The 24,965-nt window shown below is 39.2% G+C and overlaps 1 protein-coding gene and 1 long non-coding RNA gene across 2 annotated transcripts; both read right to left on the bottom strand.

The window, feature by feature from the left end:
• Positions 1-17: 17 nt before the first annotated feature.
• cntnap1 (contactin associated protein 1) lies at positions 18-20,044 on the bottom strand. The gene is made up of 24 exons (XM_085271762.1): positions 19,109-20,044; positions 14,762-14,863; positions 14,084-14,277; positions 13,651-13,804; positions 13,170-13,373; positions 12,762-12,946; positions 12,516-12,665; positions 12,080-12,341; positions 11,388-11,537; positions 11,116-11,290; positions 10,644-10,750; positions 10,407-10,529; positions 9,829-10,032; positions 9,563-9,719; positions 9,363-9,490; positions 9,085-9,258; positions 8,762-8,980; positions 8,416-8,655; positions 8,103-8,342; positions 7,814-7,941; positions 7,256-7,349; positions 6,905-7,135; positions 6,768-6,812; positions 18-3,447 (listed from the first exon to the last, which is right to left on the bottom strand). The coding sequence occupies exons 1-24, from the start codon at positions 19,167-19,169 to the stop codon at positions 3,248-3,250; spliced, it is 3,927 nt and encodes a 1,308-aa protein (XP_085127888.1). The 5' UTR covers positions 19,170-20,044; the 3' UTR covers positions 18-3,247.
• Positions 20,045-20,854: 810 nt separating this feature from the next.
• On the bottom strand, positions 20,855-24,756 carry LOC146576470 (uncharacterized). Its single transcript, XR_014892251.1, has 4 exons — positions 23,997-24,756; positions 23,491-23,646; positions 22,946-23,038; positions 20,855-22,656 (listed from the first exon to the last, which is right to left on the bottom strand). It is a non-coding gene; the product is annotated as an uncharacterized LOC146576470 (long non-coding RNA).
• Positions 24,757-24,965: the final 209 nt, after the last annotated feature.

Below are 24,965 nucleotides of genomic sequence, written 5' to 3'. Positions count from 1 at the left end.
CTCGAACAACACATTGATTTCCTTCAAGCTTCATTTATTGAGATGACAGTTTGGCTTTGCCTTGATTTACACAGTTATGGTCATTTACAGTGAAACTATTACAAAACAACCTCGAGCAGAGAGAACAGAAAAATAATCTACACTTCAAGGTGATCAAAACATAACTGTAATCTTCATTTCTAGAATTTGTTCCAGAAGGATTTAGTTTGATGTTGCAGAGAAATCTAACCTGCCTACTCTTCACATGATTTCAGACATGATATCACTGTTCACAGGGTGTCTGCAGATTTTTAAGGCCTTTATAGACACTAAAATCTCTAAGTGCTAACAGAACACAATACACACAAATCACAATTCCTTTATGAGCCTAATTTAAGCCCCTTTAAATCTGCTTTTTTTTAATCCTGTAAATTCTGGCATTAATCTGAGCTTCAACTCATTAAACAATGCTCGGAAAGTTTGACATTTTAAATCGTCAGCACATACCCTGTCTTAGATAACATCCAGCTGGCTGACTCCCTCTACTGGACGTTTAACCTACCCATTTCTTTTCCTCCATTATGAGGCTGCAGGATGGTCCCTTCAGGATAAGGTCATGTGATGCCTGTGCAGATAGGAGCCATACTGAACACTGTCTCACTGTACTACTGTTGGTGCACTACAATAAGTGAGCTGAATAGTTGGCATGAGTGCACGTTTGTCATTATTTTAAGATCAGGTTGTATCTTGGTGGGATCAAATGTAAATACACAAACATTAAAACATCAGACCACACAAACACACGCTCCAGGGACCACATATGAATTAATTAGTGAGGTGCAATAATGTGACACTGCTAATGCTGAATACTTACAGTCCATTTACCAATGAATACAGTGAGATATATACATTTATATGATAAAGAAGTCGACTCTTTGCTAAAAGGCAACAAAGCACATTTGACCCAAGTTTGTTAATGTGGCGATTGTCCAAATAACAAAAACATAAATCATTCTTCGATCGTCACAAACCATCAGTTTCACTCTGTTTGCTCACTTTTCACTCTCATTCGTGTTAATAAATTACATTCTGAAAAATAGAGCCTGTATTTGCCAGTTTTGGCCAAATCTATACATGTTCATACATTATTAGCAAGTCGTGCCTTTACAGTAATTGCAGTTTTTACATCTACTGTACATTCTTTCACTGTACAATTTCGCACAGTCCTGTCCATCTGTAACGGAAGAAAAACCAACAATGTTGAGTTTTGGAGGTGTATTAGTGCTACAGAGAACAAGTACTGTACTTTCTTTATCCTGAGCATTCTAAAAAGCTACAATGAATAGTTTTACTTTCAGTACTAAGCAGTCTACAATAAAAACAGAATAGGTCTTCAGTGTAGTGTCTGCTCATACATTACACAGTCTGAGGATATACATTCAAACCGTTCCATTTGACTGTAGCTTTTCTTGTACAAACTGAAGGAATTTTAAAAACAAGTCACTTGACACATTATTCATATAGTTACGTATACACTCATTGCATCCTACTTGCTATTGTGCATTGGCAAAATAAACTGAGGCATTAACATTATTGGTGGCTGGAAGAAGCTAATATTATTGCATGTTACTGCAAAGTGCGCTCATGCTCTACATATGCATAGCTGATATGTTGCAAATGTGTTACTTTTTTCATTGTTTCCCACATACACGATAGTGCTTTAGTGTACACAAGGAGCTGCAGTGAGTGATGATAGCCCTAAGCTTTGGTTGCACCACAGATCAAATGATATTTCATCTTGCCAGAGATGAAAATTTCATGTGACTGTAGAATTTTCCACTTTTTCACTGAAAGCAGCTAAACAAGCAGCAGTAGCAGTGATGACTTTGTGGTCAGCTACTGCACTACAATATCATGAAAAATATTTTAGCATTATGAGCTAAAAGAAAAAGATCAGCATTTACATTTTTGTGGTCCTCTGTACATATGTTATTGTGTGTGTGTGTGTGTGTGTGTGTGTGTGTGTGTGTGTGTGTGTGTGTGTGTGTGTGTGTGCATGTGTGTTTCTATGTATGCTTCCCATATGGCCATAGCAGCTTTTCCCTGAAATTTGTTTTCACTGAAAAAGAAAGGATTGTGGAAGGACTTACTGTATACTCTTTTTGTTCTGACACTCTTGAGACGTTAGAGACTCAAATGTCTGTAGCACCAACCTATTGGCAGATTGATCATAATATGCAACCAGAAGTAAGACAGAAGAAATAAGATCTAGTTCACTCTGTCCCCGGCAAGCTTCATCACTTGAACTTTTTTTGTTTTCATTCTGCAGTACACCAACAGCCTGTTAGCTCCTACAACCAGAGGTACTGTATCTTCAGATCATCACATTCTCATGTCCAAAGCCCCCATGGTTGAGAATGTGTTTTGAATCTGAGCATACTGTAATCGGCAAAGCTGCTTTCTACTGACACTGTATATGTAATGCAATGTTATAGGCTTCAATACAACAAACACAAGCATATGTACCTTGTAGAATCTATACGTATCATCTCAAAGCTCATCATCACAAAGCTCCATGCTTATCAGTGTATTCCTTTTTGGTTGATGCTTCTTTTTTTTATCCATGAACACCAGTTTTGTGTGTTGATTTTCCTTGCACTGTTTTAGTTCCGCACTTCAGATGCTCTTACTGTTTAAAATCGAAATGGATTATGCACTATGGTGTCGATAGTGGTTCCAGAAGAGATTGTCAGCAAAAGGTATATTTTGGATGGCATAAATCTATACAGTAGGTTATTGGTAGTTTTCATCTGTCTTAAAAATGGCTCAGAAAAGAAATCACTCAATTAAAGCCTAAACACTTAAATCTGATGTTCTAATTAAACATCCTTTCCCACAGTGTCTAAACTAATCCCAATCTGAATAAGCTATTATGGGTACTTTAGATCAAGCTTGCTCAGATGAGGCACTTCAGTATTTCATCCTGCAATACAGTGTGAGACTTGTTGGCTACTCATGCAACACGGGGCTTGATTTGAACTTTGAACCCAGCAAAACTAGACTTACCAAAATACATACTATGTAGAGCACCAGGCATCATATCCAAATCAACTGGGCAAAGGAACAGAAACCAAAATGTAAATAAAAAAAATCAGGAAACAAAAAGAATAGAAAACTTAATATAGGTATCTGTGGTTTTGTAGATGCTAATTCCCACACTCCATCCCCCACTCAAAACCCCAACCACTGTCCAAGAGGTTCTCTGATGCTAGTCGCTCCTGAACTCCTCTTCAATTTCTGGGAGGTTCTTTTTTTCTCTCCTCAGAGTCTCGGTGAGGGGTCTGGAGCTACTGGGGGACTCCAGGTTTTTAGGTTCATTGGTATGGTAACTGCCCTTCTGCTGATAGGCATACACATAGATGCTGTACAGGCCTCCAAAGAGCAGCAACAGCGCCAGGATCACAATAACTGAAGGACAAGAATAGGAGTCAGACATTATCCACAAGACCTGGAAGAAAAAGCTGCTCCAAGAAATACTGATGACAAGCAAGTGTTGCTTGACACAAAGATAGGTACAACTTTCTTATCTTAACAAGACAAACTGTTGGAATAAATTAATTTAGGTCTCATGTCGCCTATGATGACATAACACGCTTTCTTTCTGCTGTGCCAGAAGTCTGTGATCTAATTCTGTAACATCTTAAGTGTGATGTTTACATTCTGCGCATGTGTGGTTTTTTGGTCTCTCTGAACAAGAAATCACTGCTCACACTAGTGATTTAATTAGTTAGTGTGATTTACTGTGAAAGGTCATCAAAACATACAGAAAGACAAAAAATATAGGGGGTTATCTGATTGTTGGGTTTTCTCTGTTCTGTTTGTATCATTTGGGGGTTTTTACTTTACAATATAAACTGCCTCGAGGCAACTGTTGTTGTGAAATACTGAATGCGCTCTCACTGGAATTAGACCTGCCTTTCGAGACATTCTTTGCTGGGTTTGATCTCTTCTTCCTCTTTTTTCGCCTGTTCCTTTTAGGGGACGCAATGGATTTACCTCCATCTTACCCGATCACCAGCATATTCTCCCACTATAACTCTCTGCATTTCTTCCTTTTCTACATTCAAAAATCTTTTTCTGTGGTCTTCTTTTTTTCTTCCTACCTGACAGCTCCATATTTAACATACTTTGTTCAGCATACACACTCTTCTGCACATGTCCAAATGATCTCAGCCTTGCCTTTCTCACTTTTATCTCCAAATTGACCTGTGCTTCCTGTCTTTTTGTTATTGCTGCACTATACATGATAGCAGATTGCACTATCATCTTACAAACCTTCCTTTTCACTCTTGTCACAAATCTCACCTGACTTGCCTCTACCCACTCCATCTGGCCTGCACGCTCTTCTTCGCCTCTCTTGCCTTCCTCTCATTCTCATTCTTCCTCTGTCTTGCCTCTGCTGACTTTCATTTCTCTGCAGTGCATACCTCCATCTCTATAGACTCTTTTAGGCCTGCTCCCTACTCTCAAATACAAATCACAGCATCGTCTACAAACATTCATGGAGGCTCCTACTTGACCTCATCTGTCAGCCTGTCCATCACTATTGTAAACAACAAGGGGCTCAGCGCTGATCCCTGAGCTAATCCCACCCCCAACTTGAACCCATCTGTCACTCCTACCGCACACCTCACCACTGTCCCACTGTCCTCATGCATGTCCTGCAACACCCTCACATACTTCTCTGTCACTCCTGACTTCATCCCCACACACTTCTGTCATCTGAATAACCGCCTTCCACTCTTCTTCCTCTCCATACATGTCCTCACTTCCTCCTCAGTAATCCTCTGTTGGATTTGATACATTTAAAATATGATCTGAAATAGTGCACTCTCTGAAGCAAGGTCTTAGTAAGCCAGAGGAAATTTTCAGATAGCTAGAGGAATTTTCTGAAGATTGGAGTGACCTGATAAGCACTTTGTCCTTAGTTCCCAAGCAGCTGCATTTAGAATTTGCTAAATGAATATGGACTTTGAAGATGGACTTTCTGTAATCCAGCTGTAGCAAAGGCATAAATGAGTTTTTGCATCAGATTGAAATGACATCAACTATAACTTCAAGATGAAAGACCATATTACAAACATGGTTTTTCATCTTAAAAGAGAGTGCTTGTAAGTATTCAGAGACCAGCTGTACATGAGCTTTTAGACCAACCACATTTAATATTTGACAATTCAGTGAGTGCAATCGTGGCATTAAATTGCCTGTAGGTGTGTGGAGGTTTTTTGTCGCTCAGACTGTTTGCTGTGTAATGAAATGGCAAAACATCAACAGTGTTTGCCAGCCTTTCTGCCAATAAAATGTTCTCAGCGCCTTAGGTTCATAAACACAGCAAATGGTTACAGAGAATGGTCTGTGAAGTATAAAAAAAGATAACTTCTGATGTTCTACAGTATTTCTATGTCTCTTGGAAAGATATAGAAGGGTAGAAATGGAAGGAAAATCAACATAAAGTGTCCTAAAATGGTGTTGAATCCTTTCACTAAAACTTCATTGTACGTTTACCTCAATCTAAAATGAGGAAGACCGTCCTTCCACAAGATGTATGTCGTTCTGATTGCAGTGACTATTCCCTCAAAGAGTAAAAGGGGAATCTAAATCAGGCTGACTAAATATCCCCCAGAGCATAACAGAGCCACTGGATCATTCACTGTAGAGCTCGAGCATTCGGGTCTTATTATCTCTGTGAACGCTTTTTCTGCCAGTAGAGATTAGCATTTTATTTCATTGGTAATATTAAAACAGGAGGTGTAATTTCTGAGTCATAACCATTTTATCTATGACAATATATCAGACAGAGAAGATGTCTGATATCTGGGAGGGACCTTTGTCAGCATAGCTGAATGTTGCATTAATCTTTAATGACATACTGATGTCCAGTATTAGCATAATATCTCAGAAGCAAAATGATTTATTAAGCTAAAGCATCTATCAATGATGAACAGTAAGCTGGGGCCATGCAGACTAAATATAGCTGATCCGGTAAAGGTCTCAGACAGGGATGGAGCAGGGAGTCTCTGTGCTGCAGTTTAATCCTGAGACTCCAGCCTCTCCTGCTCATCAGGGGGACTTGCTCTAATTTTTTTTTCATCTGTGATACTATGCTGCAGGCTGCTCATCTGCTCTCAGTGCATGTCCTCGACGTCCATGTTCTCATTATAATATTCATGTTGATTATATAACAAATACCTTCTATAAATGCATATTGAAAGCAAGTCAGCTGGCATTGTTATTGTTATGACAGCTTATATCTCTGTGTTGCAAGTACGGTCCAACACTCATGGCTATTAATTATATATATATATATATATATATATATATATATCAAATAACTCATACATTGCACTAATTTTCTTTATTTAATCAGTATACCTGAATGCACTCAAATATAGACAACACTATCATTTGGTATGAACTGAAATGCTTGAAAAATACTTATTTACTTTACACATGTTTTGTTTTTCCACATATAATGAAATTCTGCCTTCAGAAAGAATCAACCACTGAAATGCTCCTGTCAGACTCTGACAACTCTGCTCTAATTTTGGATTAGAGGATTTTAGGAAAAACTAAGAGAGAATTTGAAACAGCATTTGTGTCATCTGGGGCACGAGGAAAAGAGTAAAACAGAAATGAAGGAGATGAGTGGTGCTTTAGATTAAATGAAATAAACTACTAAATGTCACATTACACGTTTTGTACAACTTCAAGATAAAAATGATTCTTACCTGTTATCCAAAATAGACCTAGGTCATCATGGATATAAATATACTCTGTAAGAGAGAGATGCACAGTTCAGGAAATGAACAGAAACCAATAATGCCTTTATTTCATGAGAGTTACACTTTGAAAAATAAACTTCTACCTATTCCAGTAAACCAGGGGTCGGCCTCCCATGGTACATAACCGAGGACAGGAGGGAAGGCACCACAAATAGACTCAGAGACATAGCCGTGCGTCTGTACTGGAGGATCTGTTTCGTTTGGACGGAACAGGGCCTTCAGAGGTGCATAGACATTATATCTGACCCCAGATATGCAGCCTATGAAGCCTGGAGCATTGTGCCTCTGGATTTCGTAGTCAATGTCACCAACCTCTGAAGGAAACGATACAGAAATTAAACATGAGATGAGGATCTGATTAAACAAAAAATAATTTAAAAAAAAATCCTTGCAGCAAGATGTTATTAATAACAGATCGTTAATAAGCCTTATACCCATCACTCTGCCCAGGAACATGGACTTTGGAGAGTCAAACCTGGCATCTTCCACCAAGGTTATCTTTTCCACAATAGGCTCCATGTAGTCCACCTATGGATAGAGAAACATTTGTTTTTACACCTCAAAGGGACATTGCAGAATAAAAAGACACCACTGCATTCCTATAGTACGACCAGCATCAATGATTATAAACAGTTAACCAGCTACAGATAAAGCACTTCCAAATAAAAAGCACTATTTTTAAGACATTCTCTGACGTGACATATGAAAGTAATAAATGTGAGGCTACCAACCTGGCTTTTATCAAAGGTAAAGATTCCAGCCTTTTTACCTGACCCCAAATCTAATCCCCAAATGTAAAACTATTACTTGAACATTTGTGTAGATCACTGTTCTTATAATTTGTAGGAAAATTCTGCTTCTCTTGGGGAAGTTCAGTTAGTTGGGTATCCTTAAGTAATGTTCAGAATTACGAGACATAATAAATGATTTCACAGAAAGTAATCTAAACCACAGATCACATTGTACACAGTGGGAGCAATGACAGCTTGAACCTGGGTTTTGATGGTTCTGTTGTGTCTGGTTATGTTCACATAGTGAGGGAATCCATCTGCCAGGTTTCTGTGAGTCAGCTGGTACTTGTGTGTTATGACTCCCAGCTTATACCTCAGATCTACACTACCTGAGGGGAGAGGCAAGAGAGTAAATCAATAGCATACAGTACTGTTTTGCTGAATAACTCTAACAAGTGAATAAAATCCCTACGCTCTCCTAAAAATGAGGTTATGTGCAAAGTTACGGCTTTCCCATTCTCAACAAATATTGTTTCTTAGTTTTCCATACCATCAGTCTTGAGGACGACAGCGATGTAGTCCTGGACGAAGGAGCTTATGTAGAGCAACACGGCTGGTGTGTGAACAGTGCTAAAACTGAATTCTATGTCATCTGCTGTATCGTTGTAGCCGAGACTGAAATTGTCGTAGTGCGGGTCAATCCAGTTGGCCCACGCTGCTTCATCTGATACTGGCTTCTTTCGTATGTTGTACCTCATCCATGATCCAATCTCAAAATAAGCTCCAATATCTTAGAAAAATAATTATTAGATTTCAGTCTGCATTTCATTACATTTACTTTTGTTGTGCTGAACATAACTTACCTTTATGGCAGTAGAAACCATCAAAGGCTGTATTGTTACAGTCACAAGTATAGGAAGCATATCCCTCGATACACTGCCCGCTGTTTCGACATGGTATGGTAGCATTAAGACACTGTCCAGTACAGTTCCTCCTTATGCCCTGTTCTTCGTTTACTTTCCCCTCTAAATCGAGAGGCACGCCATTCATCCGCAACCCTCGAAGGCAGCCCAAGAAAGGTCTCAAGGTACGATTGGCTGAACCTGTGACAAAGAACACTTGTATCAGTGGCTAGAGGACACATTAAATTGATTTAATTTGTGTCATTTTTATATTTTGAAATTTCCAAGTACACCTCAGGAAACCTACCTACAATGAGAGGATGTGTGAACTTCATGGTGATAAAAGTCTGAGGTGGGAAGCGTTTGACTGCCCATGGCTGATAATCTACCTTAATCCGAGCCAACTTCACGTTAAGCTCGGCCTGAACGAAATGCCACTCGTTGTCATTAAGTGGCACAGGAGAGTGTAGGGTCGCATTAAGGATGCCATCGCCAACCATAAATACAAAAGCAAGATCCTGGGTGGCTGGTGGAAAAGAAAAGATACAATTAGCAAAATACTTTTTACAAAATGTACAGTTCTAATAGGATAAACTTGAGAATTGCCTTCTAACAGATGAACCCACTCACTATTGAGCTCTATTCTTATAAAGTTTCTAAGATGATCATCAGAGTTCTCCAGGAAGACACAATGGTCACGGTAGGTTTTGAAGTGGAAAGAGATGTCAACAGTTGTTTCAGGCCTGAAGGTGGGGAATGTTATGTAAGTGGGCTTTGTGAAGGCTATGGTGTTCCAGATGTTTCCTGTGGAAAACATTGAAATAAATTTGGAGAAAAACAACTCAGAGCCCCTTGATACACTAGAAATGAGCATATGTGTTTGCGAAAGCCATAATATTTAATCTCACTGTCGCCATGGCAGCGGAGTGGCCCAACTGTGAAATGTGCTTCTGAGCCGGTCCTATTGGTGTCCCCGACCACCACCCTCCTCACAGGCAGATGGTCTCTAAAGTCCAAGTAGCCTTTGTCCGAGTACCTGAAAAGCCACAAAGAAAACTATTAATGTCAAAGTCACAAGGTAAACACGTTCAGCGTGTTCTTCTCTCACCATTGTCTATAGTCAGCGTCGCAGTTGCACTGAAACTTGGGGTCGACGCAGGTTTGATTGACAGCACAGCCGCATTTTTGGACTTCTCTGAATGTCCCACCCCAATAATAATGGCTCTGATTGTTGCGACCAATCCAGTAAGTGAAAGGCCTTCCATCTATTTTGAAAGAGAAATTGAATCTGTGTTTGAAACATGAATTCATTTTCAATATTTTCTTGCTTGTTGATCATCTGCACCCTATTAAAATCTGTCTCATCCTACTTACTGGGTGTATTGAGGATACGGGACTTATAGCACGAGTAGTCTATCCACTGTTCACAGTACATGGAGGTGTTTGCAAGAGCAGTGACTTCATCCCAGGTGGCATTCCAGTAGTTGACATCTCCTATATATGGCTTGTCGATTGAACTCCCAATCACCTTAGTACCTTCCACTCGATCACTCAATATCACTGTCCAAGCTTTATATGCTGCAAAAAGGTTTGATAGATGTAAGTCAAATCAGAAAAGGATCAAAGAGAATAATGGGGGGAAAGTAAGGAACATGATGAAACACTAAAGAGAAATTTACTATATAATAATATCTTCCTCTATAATAATATGGAGGAAGCAGAGGATGAAAAGTTTTACAAGACAGATGCAAAGACAGCAACAGCTGGATCTCTCTTGATATATAAATCCTTTTTTAAATTTCCCTTGAAACTTCAGTGCACATTTCTCATTACCCTCACATAATAGCATGACTTTTTTTTCTCTCCCTCTTTTCGCAATCTACAGATAAAACATCAAACACTGAACACAGTGCTGCTGCAGCCATGCATTATTAGCAACAATGACTACTTACATTTCATTTTGCAGTACACTTCAAATGGTTTCAATGGCCCACTGAGATCGGGATCGATGGTGTAGTTTCCAGACCAATACTTGCCACTGAGTCTGTAGGCCTCACATGATTCTTTATAAACCGCTGTTTGGGGAAATAATGGAGCAATTTATTATAATAAGGAGTATAAATAACACAAGCAAGGTGTTATTTATTTAAGAAAGTGTTGGCGTTTTACAATTATCAGCTAGCACTTACACATGTGACACACTTCTCCTTTATAGCCTGTATTCTCACACAGGCAGATGAAGTCATCCCAAGACTGGATGCATCTACCTTCGTGCTCGCATGGATTTGGAGTACATCTGCAGACAAAAGAGATTATTATACTAAGTTTTTGGTTATTGAAAAAGTGAGCGACTTACATAAATAACCAGTGGTTTTTTTTCACCATCCTATTCTCCTTTTGTGATATTTTTGTCCCGCCAAGTTCCTTTAGACAGAGTTTATGAGGTCAAGTTACTTTTAAAAACCAGACACACCAAACAGTTATGTCTGACAGCAATGTGGGGCCAAGTAGTCCACAAACATTACATATGGGTTATTAATAAATATGATAAATGATTCAGCATGACATACACTAATAGCTCATTATTGCAGTGCCGTATTAGTATCTTTTTAATTAAACGGAATCAGTCAGGTTTCCTGAATGACTGATAGTGTGTTTCACCTGTCAGTGATCCCACAGGTGCCCAACAGCAGCTCGGCATATCTTCCCCACTGTCGCATCAGAATAATGTCAATATCGAGCTGTTCGTTGTCTATGAAGATATGCTGCATGCAGCCATGGAAGCGATTCAGCTTGGTTTCACATTTCCTGACTGTGTTATTAGTTTTCGGACAACCTAAACGGAGGAAAGCAAATTTTGTAAGATTTGATGAGCACAGATTTGATCTATTTGATCTTTTTGTTGTTAGCAGTTATCTGAGAAATCGACTCACCTCCAAAAAAGTAGCGGTCGCCTGTCCGAATAGTGAAAGGGTTGGTGATCTTTAGTGGTGAGCCCTCCTCCTCATCAATAGTGAGAGTTAGCAGGTTGTCTCTGGCTGCCAAATCAACTGAATGCCAATAACCATCGTTTAGTCTGTATCCTGTGGAACAAGACGAAGCCCTTTGTGATGCTGTCATATTATGTTATCAGTACAGATATGTACAGTTGTTTTTGTACATATTATCAGTACAAAAATCACATGCATAATGCTAACCATTCTTTCAGTTGTCAGGTAAAGGTTGCCATGAATTGGCCATATAGAGTTTAGGGGCATGTCTCTACTATGGAGCTTTCCTGACCCTCCATGCATTTACATCCATAAGATCTTAGACAATGATACTGTTTTGTGATTTGCCTGTGTATACCACCACTGTGGATTTCAAACAATCAAGATGTGATGCATTAATAATCTTATTTTAACAAAGTCCCAAAAAGTTGATTCTATTCATCTGGACATAAAGTTTTCAGTGGAAGAAACATTTCGTCACTCATCCAAGTGACTGCTTCAGTCTCAGCTGACTGCAGGTTCCCCCACCCTTATAAAGAGTAAATTTGCATATTGACTGAAACTAGCACCACTGGCGAGCAATGGGCTGTGAGGTCTGTTTCTTGATCATTAATATGTGTCTGAGAAAAGCCTACCAGCAGCAAACTGAATTTTCTTCTTGCCAGGCTGGAATATAGTGACATTGATCTGTCCCTCGCTCAGACCCAGCTCAAGAGCACCCAGATCATCAGCAAAACGTGTGAACATCAGGAGCCCTGTGTAGTCCCATGAGCGGAACTTGAACTTGACAAACATGCGGGGCCTCCTGAAGAACCCTGGCACCTGCAGGTAGTTATTGGGCCCAGCGAAGGTCATTGGTTTCAGCAAAATGTCACGGCAGGTAAAATGCATCTTTTTCTAGATGGAGAGAGCACATTGACCTCATTAGCCACACTGAAATGAATGACAGTGTTTGTGATTAAACTGTGAACATAAAACAGACAAATTTGGGTGAAGCTTCAAATTTTAAAGGCGATTACCCAAAATGATGATGTTGCTATATAATGGATTAGAGTTATCGTAGAGCCCTACCCTTCTTGGTATATGGATGTCGGGATCTTCTCTCTTGGCCTTGTCGATGACATTGATGCCATTGATGAAGACGTTTTCCATACAGCCCGCGAAATTTGGTGTGGAAGGGAGGTGAGGCATGTTTCGCTCTATTACTCCTCCTACATAGATCTAAGCATCGGGTATTAAGACAGTCAGATACCCAGCGCATTGTCCTACATTCACTAATATTTCTGCAGTTAAAGGGGAATATATTCCAGACAGTACCTGTTTATCTAGATCCAGATGAGTAAATTCTCCATTACATATTGCTGTCACTGTCTGACTGTCCACTGTGAGGTTCACCTGTCGACCATAACGTTTGATTGTGACATAGTGCCAGTGGAGATTATCAAGAAGGCTGCCAGCGGTCAGTGTAGTCCGTCCATTAACTTTGTGTACATTACTGCTTCCTGCAAACACAGCATGGAAGGAACTGAATAAAAATGTTCAAACCATGTTAAGATATTTGGCATAACTGAAAGACCTAACTCAACAACCTAACCAGCAATACCAAGATCCCTACCGTGACACTTCGGCTTTGTTTCAGGTTATCTCTGAGATGGATGTTACTCTTACAAAGATTTTAGTTCCTGGTTACAATAAATGCAAAACAATTTTTAATGCTGGTTGTACCAAGACTGATGTGCAGGTAAAGCCGGCCTTTCTTCAGCTCCAGGGTAAAGAGGTCTCCCTGAATCCCTTCACTGTGCAAAAGAAGGCCATCCTGCTCCAGAGTCTTGAAGTTTATGGCAATGTGGTCCTGCAGCGTACGGGACTTTTTTTCAGGATACTTGTAGACAACTGAGTCATCTCCATTGTACTGTAGCACATAGGAATCTGCAACAAAATTTCAACCTGATTCAGTTTAAAAGAGTAATGTGGCAAGTATGCAACATGGCTCCTGTCCTTGAGCTCCTTGAAATTGTTTGGCACTTTAGCTTGCGTAATGCATTCAAACAACTGAAGAGTACTGAGAGTAGTCGCTTATGAAAGAATATGGAACTAGTATAGCACATTTGGCATGTTTTAAAAATATAGTTAAGAGCTATGGTTAACTGCTGGATGTCAGTTAGAATCAGGAAATCCATGTTGAGCATCCTTCAGTCATTTTTACCATAAGGGCAGCCAAACAGCTCCAGTCTCACACCAATCTTCCCCCCATTCTCTGTGTTCCATGCCAGAGGCAGCAGACGAATATGTTTAGCGGTAAAGGCGTAATGGAAGACATTCCTCTTCACCTGATAATAATTCCAGTTACCAGGCAGCGTCTGCAAACAGATGAGACAGGAGAAGAGTGGAGAGTTATTGAGCCACTGCTATGGTGTTAAAGCCTTATTAAGAGGCGATGATGAATTGATGATGAGATTAGCTTTGTCAGTGATAATATTCTGTGCTGTCTTTGTTTTTCAGCCTGTGGCAATGAATATAATGGAACACCCACTGAATCCCAAATCTGCCATAGAGATTACATTTGACTAGTTAATCCTCGACTCATCCCTTTTATGGCTTTCATCCCACCACGGCCATTAGGGCCCAGTGACACCTACAGAGTTGCCTCCTTTCATGATGTACGGCGTCCAGGAGTCTGGTCGATCTCCGTAGAGCAGAGTGTATTTGGTGACCCAGTCATATGAGTTGAAGGTCCCCTGAGTGGCAACTGCCACCAGTCGGTACTTCCTGCCCAAGTCTATCTGCAACCATGGCTGTCTGTCCCTTGGGGAAGGGGACCAGCCACTGCTGCCTGAGGGCATGAAAACGAAAGATTTGATCAAATTTGTCAAGAATCAAATAACTGGAAATACAACTGTGACCTTACAGAGCTAACCTTAAATCTTACTGGAATGATTACACAGTATGCAGTGTATGCTACTACTTATCAAACTGTGTTTGAAATACCTGCATCATAGCTGGTAAACACTCTATTTTACCTGCTAGTTGCTAACTTTGTTAAAAAAAATAGCTTCCTTTGCTAAAAGAAGGTTCAATCAAATTAAAAAATAATAAACCATGATTTTATGTTTTAGTCGCAGGATTTTTTAAATAAATTATATCATATTCTCTTCATTTCCATTGAAAGTATTGTCACCTTAAGATAGAGTCCCTTACTTTATGGCTTATAGATAGTGGATCTGAATGGAAGTACTACGGTGAATTTGTGCTGTGAATCAGGTCTCAAATATAACTAGCATAAAGTTAAGGACTGGCTCTACATTACAAGAACTTACCATATAGTTTGGCAAAATTGGCAGAGTACAGAAAGTTATATCTGGAAGAGGCCAGGAAGGAGGACGCATACAGCCCAGAGATGAGTGGATCGGCACATTCTCCTGCAGTGAAAACAGGGACAACACCAACGTCAGAAGGTGTTTTAAAAAGTTGCTTTTTATAACGATGCATCATTCGAAATGAATAACAACAGCAGGCACTCCTGCACAGCTAGATAAGAAAACTCCACTTGGAGATTAATTAGCGGTTACTGCATTCTCTGGGAGACACATTTACTCGGATTAATTCAATTAAATTCAAAGCAAAGCACTAATACCTTTAGTATTGTTTTGTTTGTTTTTTTGCAGATTAAAATAAACACATGTTAACTATAATAATAATAATAATAATAATAATAATAATAATACGTTTATAATATAATGTCAATTTTCATTGTTATGCTGATGACACCCAGCTCTACATTTCCTCCAAACCTAATTCATCCCTTCTGTCTTATGGAGATGAGATCATGATTCTCCTCTAATTTTCTCAAACTTAACAGAAATTAAACAGATCCCTATCTATGCGATCTGCTCCATATTACCACTAACTTCCCGCTCTCTCAAATCTTCATCTGCAATTCATCTTGTTGGTCCTTCTGCTTGTCTTATCACTACGGGGAACAGAGCTTTCGGTCGCTCTGCTCCTCGGCTCTGGAACTCGTTTCCTCCTCTCATAAGAAATATAGATTCCCTTCCCTTATTTAAGTCACAGCTCAATACACAGCTTACTTTTTTGTATTTTAATGTATTTTAATCTACTGTTTTATTGATATCTTTCTTTTCTTTGTAAGGTGACCTTGGGTTTCAGAAATGCACCATCAAATAAAATGTATTATTATTATTATTATACAGACATATATATATATATATAATATTTAAAGAGAGAGAGCGCTGTCATGCTGCTTTGCTATTGTACATGTGGTTATAAGGCTAATGGGGCCATCACGCATCTGCTCAGACTTGCTCCCTGCTTGAGGGCTGTTAAAAGTGACCATAATTCTACTTAATCTTGCTTCTGTCGTGGCTGGGGATAAATGGCTGATGCCCTCACCTCCAGCTGTAAAGGAAACAGTTTCTCATTTTACGTGCCAAAATATGCTCCTTGAGACTCTTAAGACATTTAAAATAGATAAACCAAAATCCTGGAGGGATAATATTTGTTCAATGAAAGACAAAGCAGGTGCATCAATAAATAAATAAAATGTTTTAATCTTGCTTATGTATAACTATTATTGAAATGGAAGAAGCTCCTATCTGACCTTCCACCAGTGTCAGTATAATCCTCTCTTAAATGTTTGGAGTTGTTTACTACTAAACAGGAGTTTTAATCATTGTTTTACATTCGTGGAGGTCATACAGAAGAAGGCATGGTAACCAGCAGCTAAGGACAAGGCATGTTAGCAGAGTTAGTATACTGACTGCAAATGGAGCTAGATGAGGACAAGTGGAGCACAGTCTGAAATTTTAAACAACTTTAATGAGTTCCGTCCACATCTCTCCAAGGGCATGCTGCACATTCAGAGGGAGGAAATGTGCTGAACTTTCTGATTCAGCTTCTTCTCTAATGGCTTTCTCTCTCTTTGTGATACAGAAATGCCTGCTATTCTGCAGATAATCAATAACAAATCTCTGCTGCATTACTTTACTGCTGTGCTCTAAAGCCATTTCAAGTGAACCACACCCTCAAATGTCCAGTCCCACAAAAAATACATATACTTTGAAGTTTTGAGATGCAATCACATAAAAAAAAGCTCCTTTTCTATTCGTAGCTTGAGTAATTACTTCTTTAACTTCTTCAGTTACTAGTAAATGAAATGGTGTTTGGCTTTAACAGCTTCATCTTAGACTGCATCAAGGTAACCTAGGTCACACAGCTCCTCCTTTTTATGAAAAGCATGTCACGCACTCCGCACCCAGACCTATTCACTGTCTCACTTCCTTTCCCTCCTTTTGATACCACTCTCTTTATCTCCACCCCAACTCTAAAAACCCTCCAATCTTCCGTGCTTTCACTGTATCCCATTACTCTTGCTCATCATCATCATCATCATCGCATAATGTTCTCTGCCTTCTCTGCCTGTCTCTTCCCTATTGGGCGTTGTCATGCTGCAGCAGTTAGAGCATACCTGAAGCCTGTGTACCCTGCTACTTGTGATTTTGCACCCTTCCTGTCTGTGCACCACACGGGGTAGTCTATTTCTCCGTTTATCATTAAGAGGCTGTGGAGAACAGCGTAGCTGTGTAGAGCTCTAGCACCACTCATGCTGAAATATCATTCTGCCGCTAGTGTGGGTAGGCCTGTCTGGGCTGACACATCGTTTTTGCCGGTTACATACAGTATGCAGAGGCACCTCCTTTGACTGACGCTGCTCTGTGATGCATGGCTGCTGACGATTCACACAGCAACCCTGTCTGAGTGAAGGCATCCACTGAATGCGGGCATCTCCAAACATACCAAAACATACTGCAACAAAGCAGCACATAAGAATGGCAAGAAAGGTTTTGCTAAATTATTCATATTTGGGCAGACATCACAGTGGGTGGTGCCTGACTACCAAGGACCAAAACTACAAACACTACAGAATATCAGAGTTCTGCTGAGACTTAAAGTTAAATCTAAATGACTATTGCAGCTTCTTTAGATATAAATTCCCCTCTCATGAACCAAACAGTTAGTTCCTTGTTATTCAGACTATAAGCTTTAGATTTATTCACATGTATTCCACCTTCTTATTCCTCACACACACACACACACATACACACACACTCTCACTTCAGAGAGCGAGTTTCAGCCTCACCCCAGGATGATTTAGTGGGGTGAGGCTCTGAGATCTAAGACTCCATTTTATTCTGGCACAGCTCCACTGTGCATGTCTCCACAGCAGACCACAGGGCTGCATTAAACTATCATCAGAACTTTTGTAGATAAAACACAGAGACATCAACTTATTGATTGGAAATCAGCAAACGAATGCACTTGACAAACATATTCAGCTTAACTGGTTTCTCTGTTCATCTTCTGCAGTTAGCGTGGCATCACAGAGAAACTTTCTCTTTTTCTCAAAATAAAAAAAAAATAGTTCCTGTATAGCAAAGTTATAATTTCTCATAAGGGGATATCTCAAAGGCATATATCAATACTACAATGTGGAACCATTTATGTTCTCAATAACCTAACAACACATAGATAGATAGATAGATAGATAGATAGATAGATAGATAGATAGATAGATAGATAGATAGATAGATAGATAGATAGATAGATAGATAGATAGATAGATAGATAGATAGATAGACTAGAGGTAAGTCAGTATCTGAATTTCTGAATTTCACATTCCAAAGTGACAGGAAGTCATACCTTAGTCCATCCTCCATCTTTCTTACCTAAACTAATGAGTCAGTATCTGGGAGTGTGCGTTAAAGAAGCAGTGAAGACTCTCTGAGGTCATCTTGACAGTGACATCACACATAACGCTTATCGGTATGCATTCAAGCTCTGGTGAATGGGTCTAGGTGGGTGTTTAGCCTTACCCAATTTTAGCCCCAAACATACCCCCACAAACGTATTCCTTATTCTGTCACCTGCAAGACAACTGAAGCACTTCAGCAGTCTTATAGCAGATGTTGATTTCCCATTAAGCTAAAAGCGAGATGCAGCGCTTTCTGGGCAGCTCATGGACACCTAGGTTTCCCAAAAAAAAAAGTACTGCAGTGGGCTGGTCCCGGTCAGGACGCTGAGCCCTGCTCTCTCAAACGTTGCTATTAAAAATCGCTCAACCGATTCTCGCCAACAAGAAGATACACTGTGTGTGTATATTATTATATTTGAATCAACATAAACAGCACTGCGCTTTTAAAATAAAATAGAGTTGAGCCCGCACGCTGCAGAAACTTGCGTGCAGGCTGGGAGAAAGCACTGCAATGCAGACAGTCCAGTGCAAAGGGGGATCGCCGTGCGCACCTTATGCAGGACCGACGTGGTTTGCTTCAACACTTTTCGTGCTTTGAAATGTTCAGTAGCCAAAAGAAAGCCGTGAAAATGAAATCGTGTCCGTTTAACACAATGCCCGGTTTCGTCGCAGCGTGCGTTGCCCTTCAAACATCCCAACATCTCAGGCTACATTTTGCCCTCCAGTGGTATTTTTCACTCATCAGGTTATCGCGTGTTAGAATGCAACTTTTTCGTCAGCGTATGATCCGACACTAAACAGTCTGCAGATAATGCATGTATATACACCCTGAAATATTTTAATCATATTCTAGCAAGCGACAGTAGATGAATAATTGCTGTTTCACAAGACTTACGTGATGAGCAATGTTGAAACCCCCAAAACAAGAGGCATATGCTCAGTGTTTTGCAAGTCATCCTTCACTTAGGACACGTTTATCCACATATGCTATGTTAATTAGATCGTAGATTGTTCTGCAGCATCCTCTCACCCCCCCTTTAGCCCAACTTTAACTCGCGCTGCTCCAACTCCTCTTCCCGGGATCTCGGGCAGCCTCTACCGGGGCGGGGACGCGCATCGGTTGCTGGTGCTGATGCTGCGCTTCGCCGAGAGCGCGCACTTTTCTTTTATATCCTTTTAATGGTTTTATTTACATGACCGTAATGGAATGCATTAGCTCCTGTATGGTGGCAATCAACATGCTTTTCAGTTTTCTGCATAAGCGGTGCGCTTGCAGGCAGTTCAGACAGGATTCAGATGGGTCCCGTACGCAGGAGCCTGGATTTTCAAATGCAGAAGAAATTTGATAGGCGGAGAAAAAGAAACAAAAAAACTTTTAAAATCCGCAGCTGTCAGGTGTTCTCCACAGCAACTAAGAATACAGTGATTTCAGTCCCCAAATCAATATCGTGAAGCTGGTCAAAGTGATCAGTTTTCAATCAGTTTTCGATTAAATATCAATGTTCTGAATATTCATTCCTCTTTTCTTTTCCTTTATATTTCATATCATCCTTTGGCACTGTTTTCATGGCTTCCACTTGTCCGGTTGTGCCCCGTGTTTTCAAGGGTTTGGTTAAGAACGCTTTCTCTCCGGGAACGCAGACGTGAACTTCTTCCAAAAATAAGATGACGCTCAGTAATATCCTTTACCAGCAGCAGAACCGCAGAGTTGGCTATGACAATCACATCTGACCAGTAGGCTGCACTGTTCTGCTTGATGCTCGTGTGACCCTTGTCCAGGTATTTCGTGCAAGTGCAACCCTCACAACAGAACAGGTCATAGCCTAAGGATGCCAGTTGTGGCTGAACTCAGATTCATCCCTGGAGACTCACATGCACAATGGAGTGGGGGCGGGGTGAGAATGATGCGGAGGAGAGGGATTTATGGCGATGGGTGGCACACTGACCACAAAGGGGGGGGGGGGATTAAGAATTGGGTTTATGGGACGGCAGTGCGTCAGTGATGATGTGAGATTGAATGCCTTTATCGTGGGATTTACGTGTTTTCAATCAAATCAGATGGTCTGTTTGTAAGCTGCAACTATTTTCACTCCCGAAATACCGTAAAAGTACAGAATTATATCTGCAGAGAGAAGACAATGGCAAGCAGGAGAAATTGACACGGGAGAGTAAAATAGGACATCAAATCAGCACCAGAAAGTGGCTGCAAATAGTCTCCAGGCTTTGCATATGGATTTGTCTAACTGACAAGAGACAGAAAGCAAAGTTTCTACACTCAAAAAAATGAAACGTTGGCTTTAATTAAAATTATTTTGTCAACAGGTTCCACGAAATTGAATTATGTTAGTTTAAAGCAAAAATCTTTAGTTCATCTAATTTAAAAAAACTACTTAAGATTAACAAGACATATTTAAGACTAACTAAATCAAGTTATGTTGTATGAACAAAGATGATATATTTTCAGGTTAGATAGTTTAGATTAGTTACTTCAACACATTTCTTATTTGTGGCAGTAAAATGTTAAATTTAAGTTAGATTAATTCAAATATTATATTTTCAGCCACCTTGTGCTTTATTAATTAGTTTTACATAAATCTATTTTGTCAACAGGTTCCACACAAATGAATTAAGTACATCCAACTTATTTTTTAAAATTTCTTTTATTGCCAACACATTCAGTGAGCATTTGTGTAAACCCAGTCCAAAATAAAACACAACAGCTCATTAGGGTTAGTAATTAACAGTATGTAGACAGATGCAACATCAAGACTTTAAATTAAATGTCTGTATCTACCAGAAATAGAAGAGAGAAAAAAAAACGCATTGAAGATCACATAACACATTGATAAGATGACACTTGAGTTATGCACATGTGATGCTAGTAAGGTCTGTGAGTGTTTTTTTCTTTTAGTGTCTAAAATGGATAGCAAAGTTGCTATTTGCAATGATTGCTTAGGGTCAGTCCAGTAACACAATGCCAATGAAGTGCTTTCCTTTAACAATGCAAAGTGAAGTGTCCACCTCAACAGCCACAATTTAAAAAAAAATTTATGTAACAACAACAACAACAACAACAATAATAATAATCATAATAATCATAATAATAATAATAAATAGTCCACTGATATTAGCAATCAAAGAAAATTACATCACCATCCCAAATAAAACTTTAACAAAACATGCCAACATTATGGTCTAACAATAAAACAGCTTGTCAGCGTTCAGTTTTTTTGCAACAGCACAGCAGTAACCATTTAACACTTGCCACTGTCAACATTTATTTTACTAGTGTTTGGGCAAAAAACTTCAGATGTAAACATTTTAACATGGAAACAATTGTTCGTCTTTAAAAGTCCACAAAATATACATTCATCCTGCATTCCCAACTTGGATGATCTGATATCCTCGTGTTGGTGTTGTTCCCAGACCATCATGAAAATGTTGTCACATTGTTGTGACGTTATTCTTTTGCGCGCCAAGCCATTCGTGCATTTATGAAATTTCAATGTTGCAAGGACAATATCAATTCTGCTTACTGTTTATTAAAGGGTTACGGTTAGGGTTAGGGTCAGTTGATCGGCGGACAGAGGCGGTTTCACGCAGCTTAAGTACAGTTTTTTGTTTTACGCCGGTTTTTCCCGAAGTCGCAAAAGTATGACGTCACAACATTCTGATTGGTCACTTGCAATGTTGATCCTGGAACAACATTTAGTATGATGATCTGGGAACAACACCAACACGAGGATATCAGATCAACCTCCTAACTTACCCTTATTTTTAGTATGTATTGCAATTACCTTTACAATGCACACAATGTAACACAAACTGAATATGAACATATTTCCACCTCATAACAATATGCCTTGAACGCTAATATACACACCACCCTTCAACATTTCTGGTGCAGTATCATCTCTCAATTAAATCCTTTAAATCTCAATACTTTTGATTGTCTCTTACTAGCCCCCCACAACAGTAAAATCTCTCAAATTGTAGTAGTTTACAAACTTTTCAAAATGTTCTAAATTTCTCTTAAATGTAATTTTCCCGTTATCTGTCATTTACAAATTGCCATTTTATTCCCATTCAGCCTCCGAAAAACTTCTGTCCATCTGACAGAACATTCATCATCCAAATTAAAGGTTGGCTTATTCATTCAGTGTATTCTTGAGCAACTGTACCTTGGTCAAGAGTATGCTGACATACAGATGAAGGAAGAGCTTCTGAAGTACTTCAAAGAAAGCTTTCAGTCTTGAGGTTAACTGAGATTCAGTGCATATATCCCACCCATTAAGAGTGCACATGCAGAGGCCAGGTCTTCCAGGTCATGCAGGACACACTAGATGGTTATACCCACATCGGCTGGAGGAGTGCTGGCATCAGCTCTTTCGATGGTAAAGATAGCAAGGGTAATTTGTTCCAGCTCCCTCTGAACAGCTGTAGCTTAGACACAAAAACATAGAAAAATGGCATCCAGTTTTAAAAAAAGAAAGAAAAAGGGCCAAAGCTACCCTTTAATGACGTAAACACAATATTAGGAACATGCACCCCAGTGTGCCACTATTTCAGACTACAGATTCAACGATAAATATAAATAGTTTGGGTATACAAGAAGATTTCCCAAAACATTTAAACAGGTTCCATGCAAATTACAACAACAACAACATGCAACAACATTAGTTATTCAAAATTTGGTTTAATACAGATAAAAAACTAAACTAAAATTACCAACCAATTATTCTTTGAAGAGGATGCTTGGGTCTTCATTCAGGTAAAAAGGTAGTGCCCTGAGGACACACTCCCTCCCCTTTTCAATACTTTCCTTCTGTAGAGAGTGGCAGAGATACAGGAAGAGAAAACAGATATACTTTAGGATGACAGAAACTCACATTATACGCAAAATGAATGACATATCCACTGCACAGATAGACATGTACACAAGACCAACTAATCATCACATGGACATGAATAGTTAACCTGTTGGGCAGGGTTTCCACCACATTATATATGTCCATAATGGAGGTAAAGACAAACTAATACATCATCTTTTTTGCATTCAAAACATAACATAAAAACATTCACTTCTGGTTTAACCTAAATCAAGGGATCAGATTTTACATATGTTTAGGTAATTTAAATTTTCCAACGTTTTGAGTACCAAACTTTGTCTTGCTTAATATAAATGTAAGTGCACTGTGCAGCTACCATACACTAGCTGTTTAAATTTGAAAATGATCTTATTAGCCATAATATTTTGCTACCAACAGAATAACGCACCTGTGTGGCTGGGGCCAAAGTTTGTCTAATTTTCTTCCCTGCAACGCCTCCTTTTTTCTTGAAGACTTTTATGAGCTGGTCAGTGTATTGGTCAAGTTGTGTAAAAAGCCTTGGAACATGTGCAGCAGTAGTAATCCTCACATATTCTGCTTCCACCTGAAAATATGTCAACAAACACAACATACTGTACTGTAAATATACATACTATATGTACACATATACAAACTAAAACTAATGTAGTAAGACCTCATTAAAGCTATAATTTTAACACAAACATTTACACAAAATGCTAATGGAGCCATTACAGCTTTTATTGTTATTTATCAAGTTCCAAAAAATATTGATCACAGCTGATCTGAAAAGAATTTCATGCCTCAGGCCCTTGAACTGCAACCTTTACCATGGTTCAGATGTGGAGAAGAAATAACAGGGGCATGGGATGGGTCACAAAAGAAAACTTAACTTATAAAACAGTTTTGTTTTTAAAAGTATAACAGTTCACATACCACATACAAGCTCAGCAATACCACATACACCACATCAGTATAGGAGGGAGCAGGTAAAGGCAGGATCTGAGATTTATAAAGTAAAACAAGAAATTCATTACTTAATTTCAAGAAGCAAATTATTGTTTGAATTACAACTAAATAAAATACTACTCAGAAGAAAAGCAAGAGATTGACACTGCCATGTGCTAACTTTCTATAGAAGCAATTATCACCAGGTCTGTCGACCTCCATTGTCTGTCCACTCATATGTCTTGAATAATTTTATTAAAAAAATTAAGTGTGTACTTTCACAAACTGTAATTTATAACTACATTGATATGTATAACTCCGCTAGGAAACATGCTGTATTTACAGACCATTTTTACATAATACAGATTACTGATAGAGCAGAACAATGGTGTCACAGTGGCTTTCGCCCTTGACTTTTTGGATTTTAAATGTCACTTTATGCTATCCTTGCTATCCTATTCGATATTTCCGACTCTCGGATTACAGAAAAGGAATCCCAAGAAAGCAAATGGAAAAATAACCCCTTGAAAGAATAACCCCATGAACCCCTGTAGCTAATCCCTTAATAAAACAAAAAACAATAAAAATGTTTCTTACACAGTCCACAAAATAAGCATGTCCAGGACCCAGTAAAACTAATGTAAAACAAGCGCACGCAAACGATATAACATGTCTTGTAAGACAAACGCAAAATATAACCATGCTGGACATATAGATACTACACAACATAGTCAAAGAAAAAAAGTGGTCTTACCTCTCAAAGAAACAGTAGCTTGGCGCCAAAACAGCCTTTTTCAGTTAAATTTGAAGTCTTGCGCATGAGCAGGCACAAGCCGTGAAACCTTCTTGTTCTGCGCGGTTTCATTACAACTGTTTTTGCATTACTGCCACCTTGTGGATATACAAGGTATATCGATCCTAATTGACTTAACTTAAATGTTATGCGATCAAGTAACA

Source organism: Mchenga conophoros, linkage group LG4, assembly GCF_057382185.1.
Source record: "Mchenga conophoros isolate Kocher_MC1m ecotype Shallow Benthic linkage group LG4, M_conophoros_male_GT1.1, whole genome shotgun sequence".
NCBI classification, from domain to species: domain Eukaryota; kingdom Metazoa; phylum Chordata; class Actinopteri; order Cichliformes; family Cichlidae; genus Mchenga; species Mchenga conophoros.
The sequence above is the reverse complement of the archived record's forward strand: the minus strand, read 5'-3'. Positions and strand labels throughout refer to the sequence as shown.